This window comes from Triticum urartu, chromosome 5A (assembly GCF_056163025.1).
Source record: "Triticum urartu cultivar PI428250 chromosome 5A, HENAU_Tu73, whole genome shotgun sequence".
Taxonomy (NCBI): Eukaryota; Viridiplantae; Streptophyta; class Magnoliopsida; order Poales; family Poaceae; genus Triticum; species Triticum urartu.
Genome location: NC_141877.1, coordinates 436,705,781 through 436,726,147, shown reverse-complemented (window position 1 = coordinate 436,726,147; position 20,367 = coordinate 436,705,781). Strand labels below are relative to the sequence as shown.

At 43.4% G+C, this 20,367-nt stretch overlaps 3 protein-coding genes across 3 annotated transcripts; 2 read left to right on the top strand and 1 right to left on the bottom strand.

The window, feature by feature from the left end:
- Nucleotides 1–2,993: 2,993 nt before the first annotated feature.
- LOC125509510 (putative potassium transporter 17) lies at nucleotides 2,994–13,588 on the bottom strand. Its single transcript, XM_048674490.2, has 8 exons — nucleotides 13,025–13,588; nucleotides 7,985–8,912; nucleotides 6,066–6,288; nucleotides 5,393–5,635; nucleotides 5,259–5,309; nucleotides 4,855–5,168; nucleotides 4,398–4,767; nucleotides 2,994–4,304 (listed from the first exon to the last, which is right to left on the bottom strand). The coding sequence occupies exons 2-8, from the start codon at nucleotides 8,069–8,071 to the stop codon at nucleotides 3,454–3,456; spliced, it is 2,139 nt and encodes a 712-aa protein (XP_048530447.2). The 5' UTR covers nucleotides 8,072–8,912; nucleotides 13,025–13,588; the 3' UTR covers nucleotides 2,994–3,453.
- LOC125507088 (protein FAR1-RELATED SEQUENCE 5) lies at nucleotides 8,919–12,156 on the top strand. The gene is given in 2 exon segments (XM_087526340.1): nucleotides 8,919–10,010; nucleotides 10,012–12,156. Coding segments are annotated over 2 exon segments (2,046 nt in total). The 5' UTR covers nucleotides 8,919–9,453; the 3' UTR covers nucleotides 11,501–12,156.
- A 3,671-nt stretch (nucleotides 13,589–17,259) lies between the features above and the next one.
- On the top strand, nucleotides 17,260–18,723 carry LOC147971797 (uncharacterized). The gene has a single exon (XM_087524124.1). It carries the CDS (start codon nucleotides 17,260–17,262, stop codon nucleotides 18,721–18,723), a length of 1,464 nt encoding a protein of 487 aa, XP_087380250.1.
- Nucleotides 18,724–20,367: the final 1,644 nt, after the last annotated feature.

Here is a 20,367-nt window from a genome sequence, read left to right as displayed (position 1 = left end):
GCCAGCCCATCTAACGGCCGCTTTACGATGTTACGTTATTCAATTAACTAATCAAAGAGCGCTCCTTTGAGAGACTCCCCAAGGGTCACTTGGAGTGGGCTGAAAGCACGGTCTTGGTCATCGCCACATGTCACGCTCTAGGCGCCCCTCAGTTTTTTTTGTACGTGTTTTCGGTTTTTAGATGATTTTTTTTGGCTTTTCTTATGTTTTGGACAAAAAAACAATTGACGTGAAAAAACATTCATTTCCCATTCGTGAGAGGCACGGATTTACTTCTCGTAGAGCCACATATTTCTTTTGCGAGAGGCACGGTTATGCCTCTCGCAAAAAAATGAGTTTTTTTAATGACGAGAGGCACAAATTTACTTCTCGTAGAGACACGAATTTGCTTTCGCGAGAGGCACGGCCGTGCTTCTCAGAAAGAGAAAAAACACATTTTTTTTCTTCCGCGAGATGCATGGATTTAATTCTCATCGAGGCACAGATTTCGTTTCACGAGAGGCACGACTACGCCTCTTGCAAAAGGGAAAAACCATGTGTTTTCCTATCATGAGAGGCATGAATTTACTTCTCGTAGAGTCACATATTTGGTTCTATGGGAGGCCTCTCGAAAATGAACATTTTAACATATGTTTTGACACGCATGAACATTTTTTTAAATGTCACAGACATTTTTTTAATGGGACGAAATGTTTTTGAAAGTTGAGTGAATATTTTTCTTTACACTTCATGAACATTTTTCAAATGTTTGATGAAAACTTCCCAAATTTTAAGTGATTTGTTTGGTCATATGTATTGTAATATTTTTGAAAATATATACAAAAGTAAAAAATAGTAAACAAACAAACCGAATTTAGAAATGAAAAACCTGTTACTGGGCCAGCCTACTTGGGGGTGTTCCTTGAGGCCACGCGGTGGCAGCTCTCGCAGCAAGCGAGGTATAGTCGCGCCTTCTTGGGTTCAGTTTGCGCTCAGGAAGGGATGGACTCGAGGGCTCTATAACTGGCCCGACCCATCTGTAAGAAAATTGGGATAGAAGATATTATAGTTCACTGATGTACTAGTGAAAGATTCGCGGACACACCTCCCTCTTCAAACGTAACATAGCACGATGCGTTTGAGCACTTTCTGACGAAAGCTTAGTGGGGCATATTAGTCCTCGGAGCAGAATGCGATAGAATTTATTTCCACCGTGATTAGACCTTTGTTTTAGCAAGGGGAAGGGACCAAAGGTCCCCGAAGCTAGCTCTAAATAACAAAAGAGTTACAACTTCCCCGCAAAAAAAAACTCCACATAAAGGACTTGAAGCTTTCTTTTCCTTTTTTTCATACATGTCGAACTTTCCACAACATGTCGTACATTTCTTGCATACATATGAAGCATTTTTTTGATACAAGTTGAACATTTAAAAAATACAGAAAGAATGTTTTTGAAATACATGTTTTGAACACTTTTCTGAATACATGTTAAACACTTTTGAAATACATGTTGAACATTTTTCTGAAAAATTACATGAATATTTTTTATGGTGTATAAAAATTTAAAACATTCATGTTTTTGAACATTTTTTCGGATAATTGTTAAATATTTTTCACCGGCCAACCAGCCGCTCCAAATCTGAGGAGACGCGACACACAAAGTAATGTCAAAACATCATCGTTTGCAGTCACGCCAGAGGAACTGTTGGGGGCGTGGAGTGGCTGGGCTGGGCTAGGCTCACTTGCAAATTAAGGCCCATGCTACAGTATCTCTCTGCTATTTATTCTGTTTCCTATTTTACTTTGTTGTTTTGATTTAAATGAAGATACTCCCTCCGTTCCTTTATATAAGGTGCATTTATTTTTTCAAAAGTCAAACGAGTGCATGTTTGACCGAGTTTTAAGAAAAATATATCGATATTCACAACATGAACATTTTATCCATCATGAAAAGTAGTTGCATATTTTATCTATTAGGTATTGCAGATGTTGTTATTTTATTCTATAATCTTGGTCAAACATTCAAATGGTTGACTTGAACGGAAATCAATACACCTTATGTTCTGGAACAGACGGAGTACGAACTAGCTCTGAAACTTTTGAGATTTATGTGACCTTACTGGTGCAACCCAAGTACACATAAAAAGTTTCAAATTTGTTGAGATTATATTTTTATTTCTAACAATATAAACCCAATTCGATTAAAGTTTAGGGTTTAAACTACAAGTGTGTTATGGGCTTATGGCTGATTCCAAAAATCTTGGAATAATTATTATAGCTTCCTAATATTATTGGAAGGCTAGATACAAAATTTGAAGATAAATCATCATGTGAAAGTCCCTCATTTTAATATATCCTAATCTAGCTATTTTAAGAATTATGGTTTAAATTATGATTTCCAAAGTTTTAAACCATCCTTAAACCCTTGAAATTTTTAGAGGATCCATATCAATTATATGAAGCTCTTGCCATGAAGGGCATTTTGCATTCATTGAGGAAATTTTAGGGTCTTAGCCCTTTAGGAAACACGAGGTTTGAGTTAATCCTCATTTTTCACAATTCAAAGAATTCAGACATGGTGATATGCTATGCTCTCTATGCGTCCATTACATTACCACAAGCTAGGGTTGTGACATTTAATGGTAAAAAGAGACAACATCACTTCATGTGCACAAGGAATATAGAGGTACTATGTGTTACACACTATATTGATGTTGAACCATGAGAACATATATGCCCCTCTGTTGTATATATGCCCATCCGCTACAATGCACAGGCAATTAACTAGTATTATGAAAATGTTTCCTAGCAACATGATGATATTCTGTACACACAAAAAACTAGAATGAGACATCGTTCCATGATTGCCAGAGAATTTATATCGCAAGTATCGAACATGGGAAACGGTTTAGCAATATGCTATGTAACATTGTGTTTTAGCCTTTTATTTCTTTATTTTTTTAGACTATTGCGACAATGTAATAATTGGTTCATCTTTGAATCCAGAGATCAGATACTGGGGAAGTTGTTCTCTTCCATTTTTTTCATAATAAGATGATACGCCTCAAGTTTGGCTAACAAAAATAAGATCCCAAATGAAACATAATAAATCTTGAGTTCTTGACAGGTTTCCTACTGAACTGGTCAAACCTTCCCAGAATTTCTTACAGGAGACATGGTAGCACTTTTCGCTGACTTCACGGTACCCTTCTCCCGCTTTGTTGGCCCAACTTTCGTGCCATCACTCTTATGTCTTATATACCAGGAATTGAGATGCCAAATAATCCAATAGTTCAGGCCCACTTGTCTTCTAAATGTCAGTTCAAAATTCTTCACAAAAGATGTGCACCAACCGTGTCATTGCTTGCAAAAAATATGGCGTGGCCAACACAAATGACATTTCCGACATGACGGTATAGTATGGAGAGTGACCATTTTCATGAGATTCATACAAAAAACAGTTGATGCAGCGCCTCAAACCTTGTACAACATGCCGATCTCAACTCGCTGCTGCAGAGGCATCCCGAGAGCTGGCAGTGCCGATCTGCAGATGCTATGCAAGAATTCATAGAATCGGAGCATGACCTTGTCAAAACAGCCGGCATCGTCACCCACATAGAACCTCATCTTGCCCCGGACATGCACCACCCCGGCCAAACTCGCCGCCTCCAGGTTGGCGATCTCTTCCTCCATAGAGACAGATGAACGCCGGTCGGTGCTCATCGCAATGTGCCGCTTCAGGCATCTCATAACCTGTGCGACAAGATCATCGCCTCCTTTGAGGCTCAGGTTGTCAGCGTAGCCATACTGGACGGTGCACTGGTACACCCCCTTAGGTCCGAGCCTCTTGATCAGGACCCTTTCCCGTTGATCAACTTTGGAAACCAGCAGGTACCTCAGGGTCACAAAAATTGTGACTGTATGCAGTGAGCTCATGTTCTTGATGTAATGGCCAAGTATAGGAGTTAGCCCGTCCTGTATGTTGCTGTAGAAGAAGCACAAGCCCGGGACCCTCTGGACCTCAGGCATTGCCAAGAGCTCACCAAGGCGCTCCATGGTTATCTTGTTCGCCATTTCGTACTCTATTTTCCTTTGCCTACCATAGTACCAGACGAACATGATCAATGCAAGGATCATGGAAACTGCAAAAGGAAGCCAACCACCTTCAGGGATCTTGGTGAAAACGGCACTGACATAGGACCCTTCCATAATGACGAATGGAATGAAAAACATGCCGACAAAAACAGGTGGTGTTCTCCATATGATGATCATCACGAGAGTGAGCATGATTGTAGTTATGAGCATGACCATGATGACAACAACACCTGCAGTAAAGATATAAATTATGCATTGAGTCTCCAGGCACAAAGTAGCTGTATATCAACAACTGAAGCATTTGTTTCGTCAAATTTACTTACCAAAAGCATTCCCTATCTCCTTTCCACCTCCAAAGCCTAGTATAACACCAACACATAGTACCATCAGAATGTAATTAATTTCTGGTGAGTAAACCTCCCCTTCCTTTTGATGTGATGTGTGCACCACTTTAACACGTGGAAAGTAGTCCAGGACAACTGATTGCTTGATGACAGAAAATGTTGCCGATATTAAGGACTGGCTTGCAACAATTGCTGCTAGTGTTGCAATGACAAACATCGGCCAGTAAACTGGCCGAGGGATAAATTTGTAGAATCCATCACTGAAGTCATTGACATTGTTAATAAGGTATGCTGTTTGCCCGGCATAAGTGAGGACCAGAGAAGGATATATGCTGGATAGAAATGCTATCTGAAAACAAATAATAAAGTGTAAGCAGCTATACATGGAAAACATTCACAAGAATAATTCATGCTGATATTTGTTAATGATAATAACCTGAATAGCTTTTTTGCTGAAGTGGCCAAGATCTGCAAACATAGCTTCTGCACCTGTGATACATAGAACAGTCCCACCAAGCAGCTGCCACCCTTGTGTTTTATTTCTTAGGAAGAAATGAACAATATAATGTGGCGAAATGGCTTTGAAGATGCCTGGGTAGTAACGAACAATGCTGTATATTCCAACGATTGGAGTGGTGAAAGTCCATGCTGCCATGATTGGAGAAAACAGAAAGCTCACTTTTGAAGTCCCATACTTTTGCAGCAAGAATACACCAATAAGAATTGCTGCAGATAGAGCTTCCACAACAGCTGGAAAATTAGACGAAAGATCAATGTCATATCAAAGGGTTATCAGAGAGATTATGTTCGTTACTAATCAACACCTATTGAGCTACCTACGTTTACTAACAGAAGGAAATGGTCCTCTCAGTCCATCAATTGCTGATAACACTGAAACGACATAAACAACATGTTAGTTATCTATATGATCACAAAAATGATTAATTTAGATATGCCATCTGTAAACAACAAACCTGAAATAGCAGGAGTTAGGATTCCATCTCCAATGAGCATGCACATCCCAAGAATTGCCATGAATAACAATACCCTTCTTGCAGTTAAGCTTCGCTCAAAGAACTTGCCCAGCTTACTAGGCCTTATAGCTGTTGCTGACTGCTCACGAAGCAATGGTTCTTCTTCTGAATACCCTCTCTTGGAAGGAAGGATGCCTATATCGGCATGCCTACACAACAACGAATACATTGCAAATGTACCACCTGCAGAAACCAGAAAGTAGACTAAGCAACACTCCAGACCAGTAACAGTATAAAGTAAAAAATGATTTAACCAGTAAAAGAAGCTTGTATTAAGAGTTTATAGAAACAAAAGTTACAGCTCTACAGGCTAGGTTCATTGACATTTTCCAAGCTGAACACATATTCATAGATCATAGTATGTAAATTGCTTGGTTCATACTTCATACTAAAGTATTGAAGATAACAGACTAGAAAATAAATTGATCTAAACAGACATGCAACACCACAAGTACCCAAATATTTGGTCAAGAAATCTGTTTGTACTGATTTTTTTTGTTTGTTTTCAAATAAAAAATCATCAACTAACGTTGTCTAAGCTATTAGCAATTTCAACAATCGTCTAGAAAGGCAGCAATAACCGCTCAAAGGAAAGGAAAGGTGGAAATTTTACCTTCACCATGGTCATCAGCATTGAGAGCTATGCCTACATACTTGACCACACCAATTAAAGTAAGAGTCCAAAACATTATGCTGTATATTCCCAGGTAGTCAGCTTCTGTAGGAGATGACAAGTTCATTGAGGGATAAACATAGAGGGGAGAAGTAACGAGGCCACCAAAAACCACACCAAGAGTCTTGTACGCAAGGAATATATTCTTGCGAACATTGCCAACCTGCTCACAGTTGAGAGAAGTCATTTGTATGAGCTTTGAGCTACACATAAGAGATTCAGTACTCTAAAAAAGAGGGATGCACCAAACTGATCATACAAAAGCAATTGGTCATTTGTACGCAATAGTGAGTCAATGGAGTCAAGTCAAGCAAGGCCCAAAGCCGCAAAGTAGGACCATTATCATTGCTTGAAATCAATTGTGCTGATAATTTCACAGATCCCATCCCCAACAAGTAATGATGTGGAATTTTGTGGGGCTTACGACAAATGTGAACACAAAGGACTTGTTTCATTCTCTTGGTTTACTTTGGTGTGGCATCAACATCGAATCTGACTCCCTGTGATGTAATCCCTTGTGACATCATCAAAATAATCACCCCCAATCAGCAAACCTAGTTCTCTCTTGCTCTTATTATTTTATTGAATGGATAGCTTAGAAAAATCAGACAAGCAGTCCCGTCTAAGAATGATGGATGGAAAATGACTAGATGCATTTCCAAATGAAATAAAGAGGGAATCTGGTCATTGCAGACTAATATCCTTATCCGTTGCTTACGAGCACCTAGGAATCCATCTCAGCTACCACGTTTCACAGTGAAGGAATAGTAGTAGTAACAATTTTCAGTCAGAGATGTTCTAGTCTTCCAACTGAAGATACAAACTCTTAACTAAAAGGTAAAAGTGCTCTCTAATGCGTCAACATGTCTGGCGTGTTAAATATCATCCACAAGTTATGGAGGCAGGAAAGGAGAACATTCCACTGATTCCATATTGGCCCAGGCCCCCAGTCCAAGACAAACAACCTCCGCTGGCTTAGATGATTTAGACTATTGCGTAGCTGACCAGCGGTAGCGGAAAGTAGCAGAAAAAACAAAAGAGAAATCAACTCTGCTCATCGCTCGATGACTAAATTATTCCATGTCAGATGTCACCCCCGCGCGCGGAAAAAGAGATAGTATGGGGAAAGGAACAGCACAGAGTTTGGAAACTGAAGGGGCTGTTTGGTTGCAGACTAGTGGCGCCACATTTGTTTAGCCGCACTTGCGGCGCGCCACGAAGTTTGGCGTTGAAAACGAGCGCCACAGAGTGTGGCGAGAAATCAACTGCAAAAAACACTGCACGTCTGTGGTGAACCTAACTTTAGGAGGCAACCAAACGGCAGCCTAGGAAGCTGTGGCGCGCCGCACCTTTGGCATGGCAAGGTGCGGCCGGCAACCAAACAGCCCACTCGCGCAGCTCAGTGCTACCAACCCCGTGCAGAACTCGCCACCGCGGCGGAAGCCAATCCCAGGCTTGACGCTGGAATTTTGACACGCAGCGCCACCGCCGCCGTCGCAAGAATCAAGCGCAATATCTCTACGACTACGACAACTGCACGAGAACTTCCGTGGACGAACAAGTCGATCGATTCACCGCCGCTCGGCTCGGGTCTCCCGAGCATGCTCTGCTACTGTGCGCATGCACATACAGTAAAATAGATGCTCTCGTTAGAATTGTTTAATAAGCCTACAGATTGTAGTACTAAAGTAAAGCTCTCTCTCTCGACCGAAGCTTTCCGGCGAGAATCCCACGCCAACACGAGGCGAGAGCTCGCGCAAAACTACCAATAGATTCAGCTAGAGAACACAAGTACTCTAAAACAAAAGCTAAGCAGAGCTGTAAGATTGAGAGGATGGGGTTTCTCCCCGCGCACTCACGTCGGTCTCTCTGTCGGCCGGCGGTGGTGGGGCGGTCGCCGGGGAGCCGCCGCGGGGCCGGGGAGGAGCCGCCGCCTCGAGATCCATGTGGGCCCCTGTTCGGCGTGTGCAGGCAGAGGGGGACGGGAAGCGGTGGTGGCCGAAGCTGTATAGGAGGCGGGCGAGAGGAGGTTTATAGTACCGAGGCGAGTCCTCTCCGCCGCGCGGCGACCGGGACCGCGACTGATTGGGAAGGGAGTCGGGCCGGCTCACGAGTCAACACACGTGCCTGCTTCCGTGACCAGCGCGCACTGCGGGTCCGCAACGAGCCGTGGGCTGCTGCTGGGCTTTGCCTGCATGCTCCGTGGACATCAAGCAGCCGGATTTGGCGCTTGCTGGGGCCATACACACTTCGGGCATTGGCTGAGTGGTTTTGTCTGTTTTTCTCCTTTTGCGTTTTGCCGCGTACACCCGCCAAAACGCCTGCTTCCTTGTATATTGTTTTTAATTGCTTTCCTTATATATGAATACCGGATTCTAAAAAAGAAAAGAAGGTATCCTTGATCAATGATTTCGACGCGCCCGGGTCGGACTCTCGTGCTGGGTTCCCAGCACGCACTATCGTGCAGGGTCAACCAGCGCCCAGCACGTGTCCCGTGGACCCACCACCTAAACAACCCAGCATATCTCTCTAATTGCAGTTAGGTTCCAGAAAATCAGCAAAACGACATGTTTCTCTCCCGTGTTACAACTGATTGCCGCCAAAATCTCTTTCCTGGCTTCATCCTTCTCCTACCGATCTATTCCATTGTTAATTGTTGCCCCTGGATCATAGGAGAATAGATCAATCTTGATAAAAATTTATGCTCTCCGTGGATCAACATCTACTGTGTTCTTCAGCATGGACGGAGCTCCTCGCACTTCATCGTCCGGAGGTATGTTCTTGTGCCTGGAATTAACAGATTATCAGCACTCTTGATCATACGAAGGTGACAAGATTAAAAAAACGAAGAGCTGATTCTATGACATGCAAATTACTCCTTCAGAAATAGCTCCCCGCACTCCATGTTCCGTAGCCACATTTCTTTCAAACACATGCAAATTAATCCTTCGGAATTGCATTATAATTCTGTTAGTGATGATCACTCCTACGATGTTGCGCACATTATGCATCAGAGTACCACCAAGTTTATTATAAATTTTACTGCATGAGATTTCTCCTTTGACACTAACTCTAATGATAGAGATTACTGTATCAAAGAAAAGGATCAATAATTTGTTAATGCTCCTTGGGTGAATATCGTGTGATTTTCAGGTTTCACTAAAACCAGGACTGTGAATATCTTGTGATTTTTACTCTGTGTGTCATCCATGAACTAATTAGTATATCATAATTTTTATGTTGTGTAGATCATGAGACCACAAATGTGGGAGAGGCAGGTGGAAGTACAAATGATTATTACATCAAAAGGTTAAAACCAGAGATAGGAATGGAATTTGAGAATGATGATATAGCATATGAGTTTTACAATACATATGCAGGACATGTAGGTTTCAGTGTCAGGAAATCTTGGCATGATAAATCCTCGACGACTAATGTTATTCGGACAAAGAAATTTGTATGCTCAAAGGCAGGTTACAAGGACAAGAGCAAGGAACAATGTCAGAGGAAGCGAGCAGATACAAGAGTTGGTTGCCTCGCAGAGATGACCATCAAAATAAGTGCTAATGGAAAATATGTTGTAAGCAGCTTTGATGATGCTCATAATCATGAACTCGTAACTCCAAGCAAAGCCCATCTACTGCGATCCCAGAGAAAAATTACAGAAGGTCAGAAGGCGCAAATTGACATATTGAATGATTCAGGTATTAGACCAAAGTCTGGTCATGAAGTGATGAGTAGACAAGCAGAGGGTAGACAGTGTCTTAGCTTCGGTCAAAAAGATTATAAAAATTATCTCCGTTCAAAGCGTATGCAACCCATCCAAGAAGGAGATACAGGTGCCATTCTTCAATACCTTCAGGACAAGCAGATGGAAAACCCTTCCTTTTTATGCAATACAAGTAGATGAAGATGAGATGATAACCAATATATTCTGGGCAGATGCAAGATCAATATTAGATTATCACTACTTCGGTGATGTGGTATGTTTTGACACAACCTTTAAGACAAATAGTTATGGCAGACCATTTTCCCCTTTTGTTGGTGTCAACCATCATAAACAAACAGTGGTTTTTGGAGCTGCATTATTGTATGATGAAACATCTGAGACGTTTGAATGGTTGTTTGAAACATTCAAAAGGGCCATGTCAGGAAAAGAACCAAAGACAATATTGACCGATCAATGTGCTGCCATCATTAGTGCCATTAACAAGGTTTTTACTAACTCAATACATCGTCTATGTGTGTGGCACATGTATCAGAATGCTGCAAAACATTTGAGTCATGTTTTCCAAGGTTCGAAGACATTTAAGAAAGATTTTGGCAAGTGTGTTTATGATTTTGAAGAAGTTGACGAATTCTTAGCAGGTTGGAATGTTATGCTAGTGAAATATAATTTAGAAGATAATGAATGGCTACATAGATTATTCCAGAACAAGGAGAAGTGGGCTTTGGTTTATGGTCGACAAACCTTTTGTGCAGATATGAAATCTACACAAAGAAGCGAGAGTATGAATGCACTATTGAAACGATACCTGCATGTTCGCCTTGACTTATTAGATTTCTTCAAGCACTATGAGAGGGCCGTGGATGATAGAAGGTATGCTGAAGTGGAAAGTGATTTCTATGCGAGTCAAACATCACCAAAGGTGCCATATGTGCAGATGCTGATACAAACTTCGAAAGTATATACACCTTCTATGTTTGAGATATTTAAAGGAGAATTTGACATGGTAATGGGATATTGTGTGTACGAGAGTGGTCGTACTGGATCTATTTCTGAATTCAAGGTTACCCATTCAGCTAGCCAAAATAGTCATACTGTGATATTTGATCCCGATGGATCAAAAGTTTCATGCTCATGCAAAAAGTTTGAATTTGTTGGGGTATTGTGTCGTCATGCATTGAAGGTGTTGGACCACAACAATATCAAGGAGTTGGCACCGGAATATATCTTGAAAAGATGGACAAGGCGAGCAAAATCAGGGCCATCACAAGCAATTCAAAAGTGCTCTAATGATGAAGATGCAATAGTTGTGCTAGCTAGACAGTATGGATCACTATGCCGCACTTACAATAACATTTTGAGCAAAGCAGCAGCAAACAAAGAGGCATATGCACTACTGCAAAGTATGTCAATTGAACTAATGGAAAAGGTGGACCAAATTTTACATGGAAATCAAGCAAAAGATGAATCAACAAATCATGAACAAGCAGAGAAGCAACCAGTTGAATGCAACATTGAGAATGTAGTCCAAGCACGAGGAATAAAGAGAAAAGAGCAAGGAAGTAGCAACAAGAGGATTAAATCTGGACTGGAACTGAACAATAAGAATAAACGTAATACAAAAGGTATGGTATTGCACAAGAAATAGCTACATAAATATCTGGTCATGTTATTGAAATAGATCTAACAAATTCTTTTGCAAATAGGTCAAGGAGCAACATGCAAGAATAAGAGTGGTGATTGTGCTTCTACAACGTCTGGGGCAAATCCTAGCTTAAATATACCAAATAAGAACAAACGTAATACAAAAGGTATGGTATTGCACAAGAAATAGATACATAAATATATGGTCATGTTATTGAAATGGATCTAACAAATTCTTTTGCGAATAGGTCAAGGAGCAACATGCAAGAATAAGACTGGTGATTGTGCTTCTGCATCACCTGGAGCAAATCCTAGCTTCAACATGTCAAACGAGAACTATAATTTGCAAGTATTGCAGCATGCTATGCATCCACTACCAAATGTTGCTAATTACAATTTGCAAGTATTGTAGCATGCTATGCCTCCAGTACCAAATGTTGCGAATTATAATCTGCAAGTATTGCCACGTGCTATGCCTCTGCTACCACAAGTTGTTTCCCCATTACCACAAGGACATAATTACAATTTGCATGTACTGCCGGGTACTATGACATCAGTACCACAACCTGAGAACTACAATTTGCAAGTTTTACAGCATGGCTTGCCTTCGCTATCACAGGCAGACACTAGTAGTTTTCAACAGTTACTTGGCTTGCGACCACAACAACCCTATTTCTATCATAGCACTCAACCGAGCCAGGTATAATTATTTAGTTAATCGCTAAAATTAAGATGAGCATGCACATGTCATTTACTCTTTGATTAACACTATGTAGACTTCTGTGCTATCATCATACTCGGGGTGGCCAACATCTCAAAATCACCAGCTGCCAACTAGCACTCAACCAAGTCAGGTATAATTTTATTAGTTACTCGCTAGAAATTATAATGAACATGCACATGTCATCGCTTGTATTGACTTTTGGATCAACATTGTATAGAGTTCCCAAATGTTCTTGGACTCAGGATGGCCAACATCTAAAAAATGACCAGCTGCCAATTAAGGTATTGTTCACTTACATGTCATATTCCCAATTCAAGTTTATATCTCACAAGAAATCATTTCTCTGTTCTTCCAGGTCTTGGGTAGCCAATCAAGTCACATACAAGATAAACACTTCTAAATAGCTCTATATAAACTTTTGTATCTCAGGATTGCTCTACAAAACAGTTACCTTGCGATGTAATAATTTATCTTACCATTCCTTTTGATGTTAGATGCATAATGGTTTTATGCCCAAATAAAGATATATACATGAATATGGATCAGTTGATGGTTATTCCTTTTGATATGTTAGCTGTGTAACTGTTCTTTAGTTTTCCAATTAAATGTGGTCTTGGGCACTACATTAACCAAAAGCGCGTTCACCAATTTGTGATTTCCCCTGTACTGTGCTATTGAAAAGCAGAGAAGCCAGAGAAAAATGGATAGCTCTCATACTACAAAGTTGAGTACGATAGCTAGTTACCTACTAGTACAGAGGTAGATACTAGTACGGAGGTAGATGATTAATGAATCTTGACGCACCTTTGCCTGTTGAGTCTTCATCCAGCTCGCACCCTCTAGTGCGACTACGCGCATCGGCCACCGGCTGACCACGCGGTAGTTCCAGCATGGCACCATCTCCCAGGGAGCGGGCCTGGCCTTGGGTGCCGGAGACGGGTAGCAATAGCCGCGACGGCTCCCATCTTGCCGCCGGCCAAGGACACGGCCGGGCGTGCTGCAGCGCGCCTGAGGTGAGCAGAGCTAGCCGCGACGGATCCCATCTTGCCTCCACCCAAGACCACGGCCCCAGGCAGCCCAGCGCGCCGGAGGCGAGCAGCTCTAGCTAGCGGCGACGACTCCCGCCTCACCGCTTTCCAATCCCACGGCTCCGGACGGCGAAGCGCGCCGGAGATAGACGCGCTAGCTGCGACACCTCCAGTTCACTAAGCGCATCGGAGACGGGCGGCGCAAGCAGCGACATACCCGGCCTCGCCGCCGGCCACGGCCCGGGCGGCGGATTTCACCTCGCCATAATCCTCTCGCGGTGGAACCAGTGGCTGTGGAACAGGGACCGGCAGCAGTAGTGTGCCCGGATAAGGCAAAGAAAAAATATTTTCAATAAATTAGGAAAAGGAAAACGTTTTATGGAGTGGTGGGTCCACGGGACACATGCTGGGCGCTGGTTGGCCCTGCACGATAGTGTGTGCTGAGAACCCAGCACGAGAGCACGACCGAGGCCAGCAGAGCCAGCTCATGGTGAGTCATGCATCGTCCAGTAAAAACACGTCGGTTCCTCTCTTTGTAGATGGACCATAATGTGTAGGTGGGCATATGCTGCTACGGCGTTTCCAGACTTATTTGGACTCGCCAGTGGTCATCATCTCATCTGGACATGTCATCAGGTTCGAGTAGGAAGTTCGACATCAGCTGCCCTTGTTGGTCGAGAAGATCACTTGGTTCTAGACCTCGACCGAGAAGGGGCAGTCCTTGCACAGGTAGGTCGCCATTTCAGGCTCCTGGAGGCACAATTGCGCCACAAATCGTGAGTTCAGCCATGTATGTATGCCATCAGAATTCTGCCATGAAGGACAAGCCGTGCAAAGAAATTGTATTTTGGCTTGGCGTGGGTGGGCCAAGCCTTGGGCGAGTCGAATCTCGGATGTGAGTCGTGGAACTGGGCCGCATAGGCAGAGGCTGAAGAGTGGGATCCATTACTGGTTAGGTTCCAAACAATGAAGTCTTCTTGGTTATGGGTGAGATGAACCTGGCTAATCCACTCCCAAAGGGTAACATATTCTCCCAGTTAGCGTAGGGTATGCAACCTTGACATCAAAGTATGTAACCTTGACTCTGCTTTGATCCAATTGTCTTTTGATAGCTCGCGATGCACCGCCCTTTGTTCTTCCTGTAGCCGATCTTGAAAAGCTCCGGCGCTAGAAATTTGATGGGGCCCCTATCGCTCCAGTTGTCATGTGAAAAGAGCGCCTTACAACCGTTCCCCAAGGTGATGGTGATGCAGGCCCAAAAAAGGTTCATGTCACTCTGGGATGCCCATTGCAACCAGGGCGAACAAAGACGCGGGGTGCGGCCAAATCTTTCTAGATCTGCAATTCTGAGGCCGCCCAAGCTTAGCAGTCGGCAGATCGTCTTCTAGTTTACCAACGAGCTCATGGTCCTCCTTTCCCTAAACAAAAGCACGCATGATTTTATGATTTTATCAACCTTCCTCGATCAGAATCCACTTAGGCAAGATAAATGGCCAAGATGTGGTGGGTGATAGTGGCGGTGATGAAAAAAGCACTCGTGATTTTGCTAGGGACACTCTTTCAGACTTTTTCATATGCTTCCTCTTCCAACCTGGCAATCTACCAGCGATCTTAACAATGAGCGGTTGCAAGTCAACCTTACGAAGCCGGCGAAAATGGAGGGGCAGCCCGAGGTACCATCCCGAGAAAGTGCCCACCTTGGCCGGGAAGGCGGAGAGAATGTTGTGGAGGTCGATGCCATTGCACCGGATGGGGTAAACCTCGGTCATGTCCAAATTAGTGATAAGGCCGCTAGCCTCGCCAAAGGCATTAAGAATGGCAGAGATCACCCACAGCTCCTCTTTATTCGGCTTGGCGAAGATGCCAGCACAATCCGCGTAAGAGCATGGTTAATACTATAGCCTGCTGCTAGCTCTATTCTTGTGCCACAACATTTATGGCCAATCTAAAAGCCCATTCATACAATGTATGTTGGCTTATAGACTATGTAGTTAATGCTTGACCTCACTTTCTTCTCTCACAAAGTGTGTTGGAGCCCGTGTTGCAGTCGGCTACAAACTTACATCCCACCTCTCTTCTCTTTCCTCTCCTCTCTCCTCCACATTATTATAAATCTGAGGTGGTAACTCTTATAGTCCACTTATGTCACTGTATTGTACTTGCTCTAAAGGGGAATCTTGCATCCGGCGGTGTGTGCACGGATAGGCTTGAGGACGCCTGCAAGGTTCAGTTCCACATTCTCTCCAAAGTTCTGGATGGAGTTGTTGCTCTTTAAGGTGACGGTTCTTGTTGATACGCGGCTCGGCAAACCCCTTTTGCGTTGTGTTTGTAATACTTGTGGTGCCTAATCATTTGATTAGTTTGACTGTGGAGTTTGAACTGCACTTGTTGTTCGTAGCAAGTTGTAGTCTCTTGTAATTTGTCTTCTGCCTTTTATAAAAATAAGGTATGTCTAGGCGTACTCTATAAAGAAATCTTCTCTGCCGATGACAAGTGATGCATTGGATCTGCATACGACACTTGTCGTAATTTGAGAGTTTTGTGTTTTTCTTGTATGTTTATTTTTTAATGATTTATCTCTTAAATCATGCGCTCCATAAGTGAATCATTTTCATTATTGCATTTCTCGTGTCGAGATCTGTAAAACTGTATCTCATATTAATATACCTAAACAAAAGATTTCTAGAAAAAAGGAGCCAGAAAAAACTAAACATAAACATAAAGACAATTGTGCTTTTTTGTGAAAAAAGAGATTTTATGTTTTTTCATTTTTTTGGTAGCATAGTTATGCTTCACCGTGACGCATAATTATGTTTTTCACTTTCGGGAAGGACAATGGTTCTTTACACGGAAACACAGACGTGCCTCACAGTGAAGCACAACTATACTTGTCATTTCTCACGTACACCCCCCTACTCCTGCTCATGTATATTGCGTTGGGGGTGTACAAAGTACAGGTAAAGTACCAAACAATTGTATGTTAAATTCTCTACAACAAGTCGGAACATTGGCTTATATAGCATAACGAAGGTCTTAGGGTTACAGATCATAATCGGCTATATCAATAGAGATAGAGTCCTATAAGACTCCGATATCTTCGGCTTGTACGTCAAGTTTTTCGAAGTCTTTGCTGAATCTACCATGGGCTGCCCAATGTGACCCAAGACGATACCAACCTAGGGATCCTTAGCCCGGCCTCCAAGCCAGGAATGCGCCCCACATGTGTCGATCCCAATATAGCCAGCGTTTATTTTATTCGTTTATTTGTTTGTCATTGCAGCTTGGTGCCGAATCGCACCGGAAAGATAACACACATTTTAACTCGGTCAAGCCGTTTAGCCAGGTTCTCTGTTTCCGAAATCTGGAAGGGTTCGTGCCCCGTTGTTTCATTTTTCATCCTTCTATTGTTTCTTTCTTTCAGTTTTCTTCGGGGGGGTTTTGAAGCTTATTTTCAATTTTCTAAAATTCTTTGGTGTTCAAGAAAATGCCTTTATAAAAAATGTCTGCATTTATAAAAAAAATCAGAATTTTAAAAAATGTTAGGATTTCAAGAAAATGCTGATGTTTTCAAAAATTCTTCACAATACCTAAAACTTTGTGTTTGCAAAAGATGTCCATGTATTCGAAAAGTGTTTAGAATTTCCAAAAATGTTTGAACTTTAAAAATGCTCAGGTTTTTATAAAATATGTTCATGTTTCCAAGTTTGCAATTTCAAAAAATGTTTACTTTTCAATAAGTATTCACTGTTCTTTTAAAAAAAATCAAAATTTTCCGAAAAATCATAGTTTTTGAATACATGATTAAAAATCACAGTTTTCACAAAAAAATCATAAAACCGTGTTTGCTACAGTGTTCTCTACGGGAATAACCGAGTCAGTACAATGGTTGCTATAGGAAACACCGAGTCGCTCGGGTCGCTACAAAAAAAGGTACTCCTTCAGTCCCAAGCGTTTTTTATATTACATTAGTGTAAAAAAACGCATGTGGTGGCTCCTGTATTTCATGTCAGCATGGAGATGCAGGCGCCAAAGGTGGTGCAGCTGGACCTGGCTAGGGAGAGAGAGGCCATGCGATCGAGGTGGATCGCCATCGGGTTGCTCTTCTCGGTGCAGGTCTTCAGCTGCGTGGGCTTGTTCAATGAGCTCAAGAGCAAGTGGGGCCTCCGAGGACGCCTCAACTACACCCCTCTGAAGAACAACCGCTTCCTCCTCGAGTTCGAGCGGGAGGGAGATCTCCGCTTCATCCTCAACAACGACCCTTGGACCCACAAGGGCGACGCGTTCCTGATGGTGGCGGTGGACGGGAGCGCGCGTCCGGGTGACGTGGAGGTCGCCCACATGCCAATGTGGGCTCGCATCTACGACGCCCCACCGATTATGCTCTTTGAGCCGGTGGCCAGAGGACTTGGAGCAGAGCTGGGTGAGGTGCTCGAGGTGGATGCCGATAGGGAAGGAAGAATTTGGGGTGACTACATGCGTGTTCGAGTGAACCATGATGTTGATGAGCCGATCCATAGCAAGATAGAGTCATATGACATTGCTGAAGGGAAGTTGTATAAGCTGAATGTAAAGTATGAAAGATTACCTAGATTCTGTAGCTCATGTGGCCACCTAGGGCATGGCCAGCGCGATTGTAAGCTGCCTGAGGATCTCCAAGAGATGAGATTCTCGGCAGCGTTGCGCGCTTCCCCTTTCAAAAGAAGCAGCAGTAGGGGCGGCATCGTCGTCCCAGAGGCAAGCAGTGCGCGTCGTTTCCTCATCTTCGAACCGGAGATCAAAGGGAACCATGCCACACAACTTCCGAAGGCCGTAGCAGTGAGGGATGGAAGAATCCCAAAGGAGATATTGGCAGATCTATTGGTCCAGGAGGCCATTGCAGCGGTGAGCGCCATACGGCTAGACACTGGTGGGGCGGGTGAGAAGTCGGCTGGGCTGACCTCGGTCCCTCAGGCTAGCCTGCTGCAAAGTCCAGCTGCTGATAAGTACCAAACTCCACCGGACGCTCTGAAGAGATCGGAACATATACAGTCAACCAAGGAGGATCATGAGGAGAACCCTCTGTACCCACCGGGTTTTGAACCGGTGACACAACCAGCAGATGGCGTGGCTTCCGCCTCCACTCCAGCTTTGGCGGGGGCTGCACCAGTTGGGCAAGAACTACAGCAGGTCGAGACGACCACGACAATTGGCTCCTCTGTTAGACAGGTGATTCCACAGAAGCAGAAGGGTGCAAAGAAGTTGGGAAAGGTTTCAGAACAGACAGTTTCGGTACTTGGAAAGAGGGGCGACCGTGAGTTGGAAGAGCAGGCTACAGCTGGAAAGACCATAGAGGGGGATGATACGGAACAAAAGAAAAAGGTCAGAGGTGCAGCAACTGAAAAGGAGATGGCAGTGGGAGGACCTGGGGAGGACAAGGAAGCAACCGGCACAGGGGCTACCGGTCAACTGGCGGACGCCGAGGATGGCGCCCGCTAGGAGCCATGACGCTCCTTAGTTGGAACTGTCGAGGCCTCGGGCAGCCTCGCACAGTTCAGGAACTCGTGTGCCTCATGCACACTTACAAGCCCAAGCTCGTCTTCCTCTCTGAAACCCAGCAAAACAATAAGTACGTCAAGAATCTTAAGTGGAGGTTATGCCTCCATCATTGTATCATGCAACCCGGTATCGGAAAAGGTGCCGGCATTGCCCTCTTTTATGATGAGAGTACTGAAATAAAGAAGATTGCCGTGGGGGCGAGATACATCGATGTTTTGATCAGGCTTAACCCGCATGGCTTACAGTGGCGATGCACTTTTGTATACGGGGAACCGAAGGCCTATCAGCGTCACCATATGTGGACATTACTTCGGAGAATAAAAGATACATCAAATGTGCCTTGGCTCATGGTAGGTGATTTTAACGAAACGATGTGGCAGTCTGAGCACCTCTATATTTCTAAAAGATCTGAGAAGTATATGAGTGATTTTCGCACAGTGCTTGCTGATTGCAACGTCTTTGACCTGGGTTTTAAAGGCCCGGTATGGACCTATAACAACAAGCAGGAGGGCAAAAATAATGTGTGGGCGAGGCTGTACAGAGCAGTAGCGACCCCGGAGTGGTATGATCATTTTAGGAATGCCACTGTGGAACATATCTGCTCATCTCGTTCAGACCATCTACCCATCCTATTGCGGCTAGGAAAGAGAAAGGAGTGGAGACCAAAAGGAGAAAATGGACCAAAAATATTCAGATATGAGCAGATGTGGGAAAGAGTGAATACTCTATAGCCCACTATTGAGAAATCTTGGGGTAGTAGTGGCCCGGCTGGGAGCATGCAGCAGATTGGAGTGAAGCTTGCTGCAATGCAAAAAGACTTGCGTGATTGGGCGTAGAAAGACTTTGGATCAGTGGTGAAACAGGCCGCTGAAATCAGAAAACGGCTGAGTGTTTTGTGGAGCCTCCCTCCTTCCCAAGTACAGCAAAGGGAGGTTAATAAACTCTCCAAAGATCTTGATGAACTTCTGCTACGTGAGGAATTAATGTGGAGACAGAGATCAAGAGTGACTTTTCTCAGAGAAGGTGACAAACACAAAATGGTTTCAAAGGAAAGCTACTTGGAGGAAAAAGAAGAATGACATTACAAAACTGAAAGATTCCAGTGGTGTTTGGATAGAGGACAAGAAGGGTCTAGAGGAGATGACAAATTGCTTCTTCAAAAAGTTATATGAGAAGGACGATAGGGTGGCACCACATGAAATTATGGAGTTGTTCCAGACAACGGTCACGCAAGGTATGAATGAGTCACTGACAAAACCTTTCTTTGCTTCGGAAATCAGCGATGCATTATTCCAAATTGGTCCACTAAAGGCACCTGGACCGGATGGATTCCTGGCTCGTTTCTATCAAAGAAATTGGGCAACGATAAAAGAAGATGTGATTAAGGCTGTCCAGGATTTTTTTTGAGAGTGGGCTGCTACCTGAAGGCACAAATGACACCGTTATAGTGCTCATACCGAAAGGGAAAGATCCCCAGTCACTGAAAGATTACCGACCCATCAGTTTGTGCAATGTAATCTATAAGGTGGTGTCTAAGTGTCTTGTAAATCGTTTACGCCCTATTCTGGATGAACTAATCTCAGA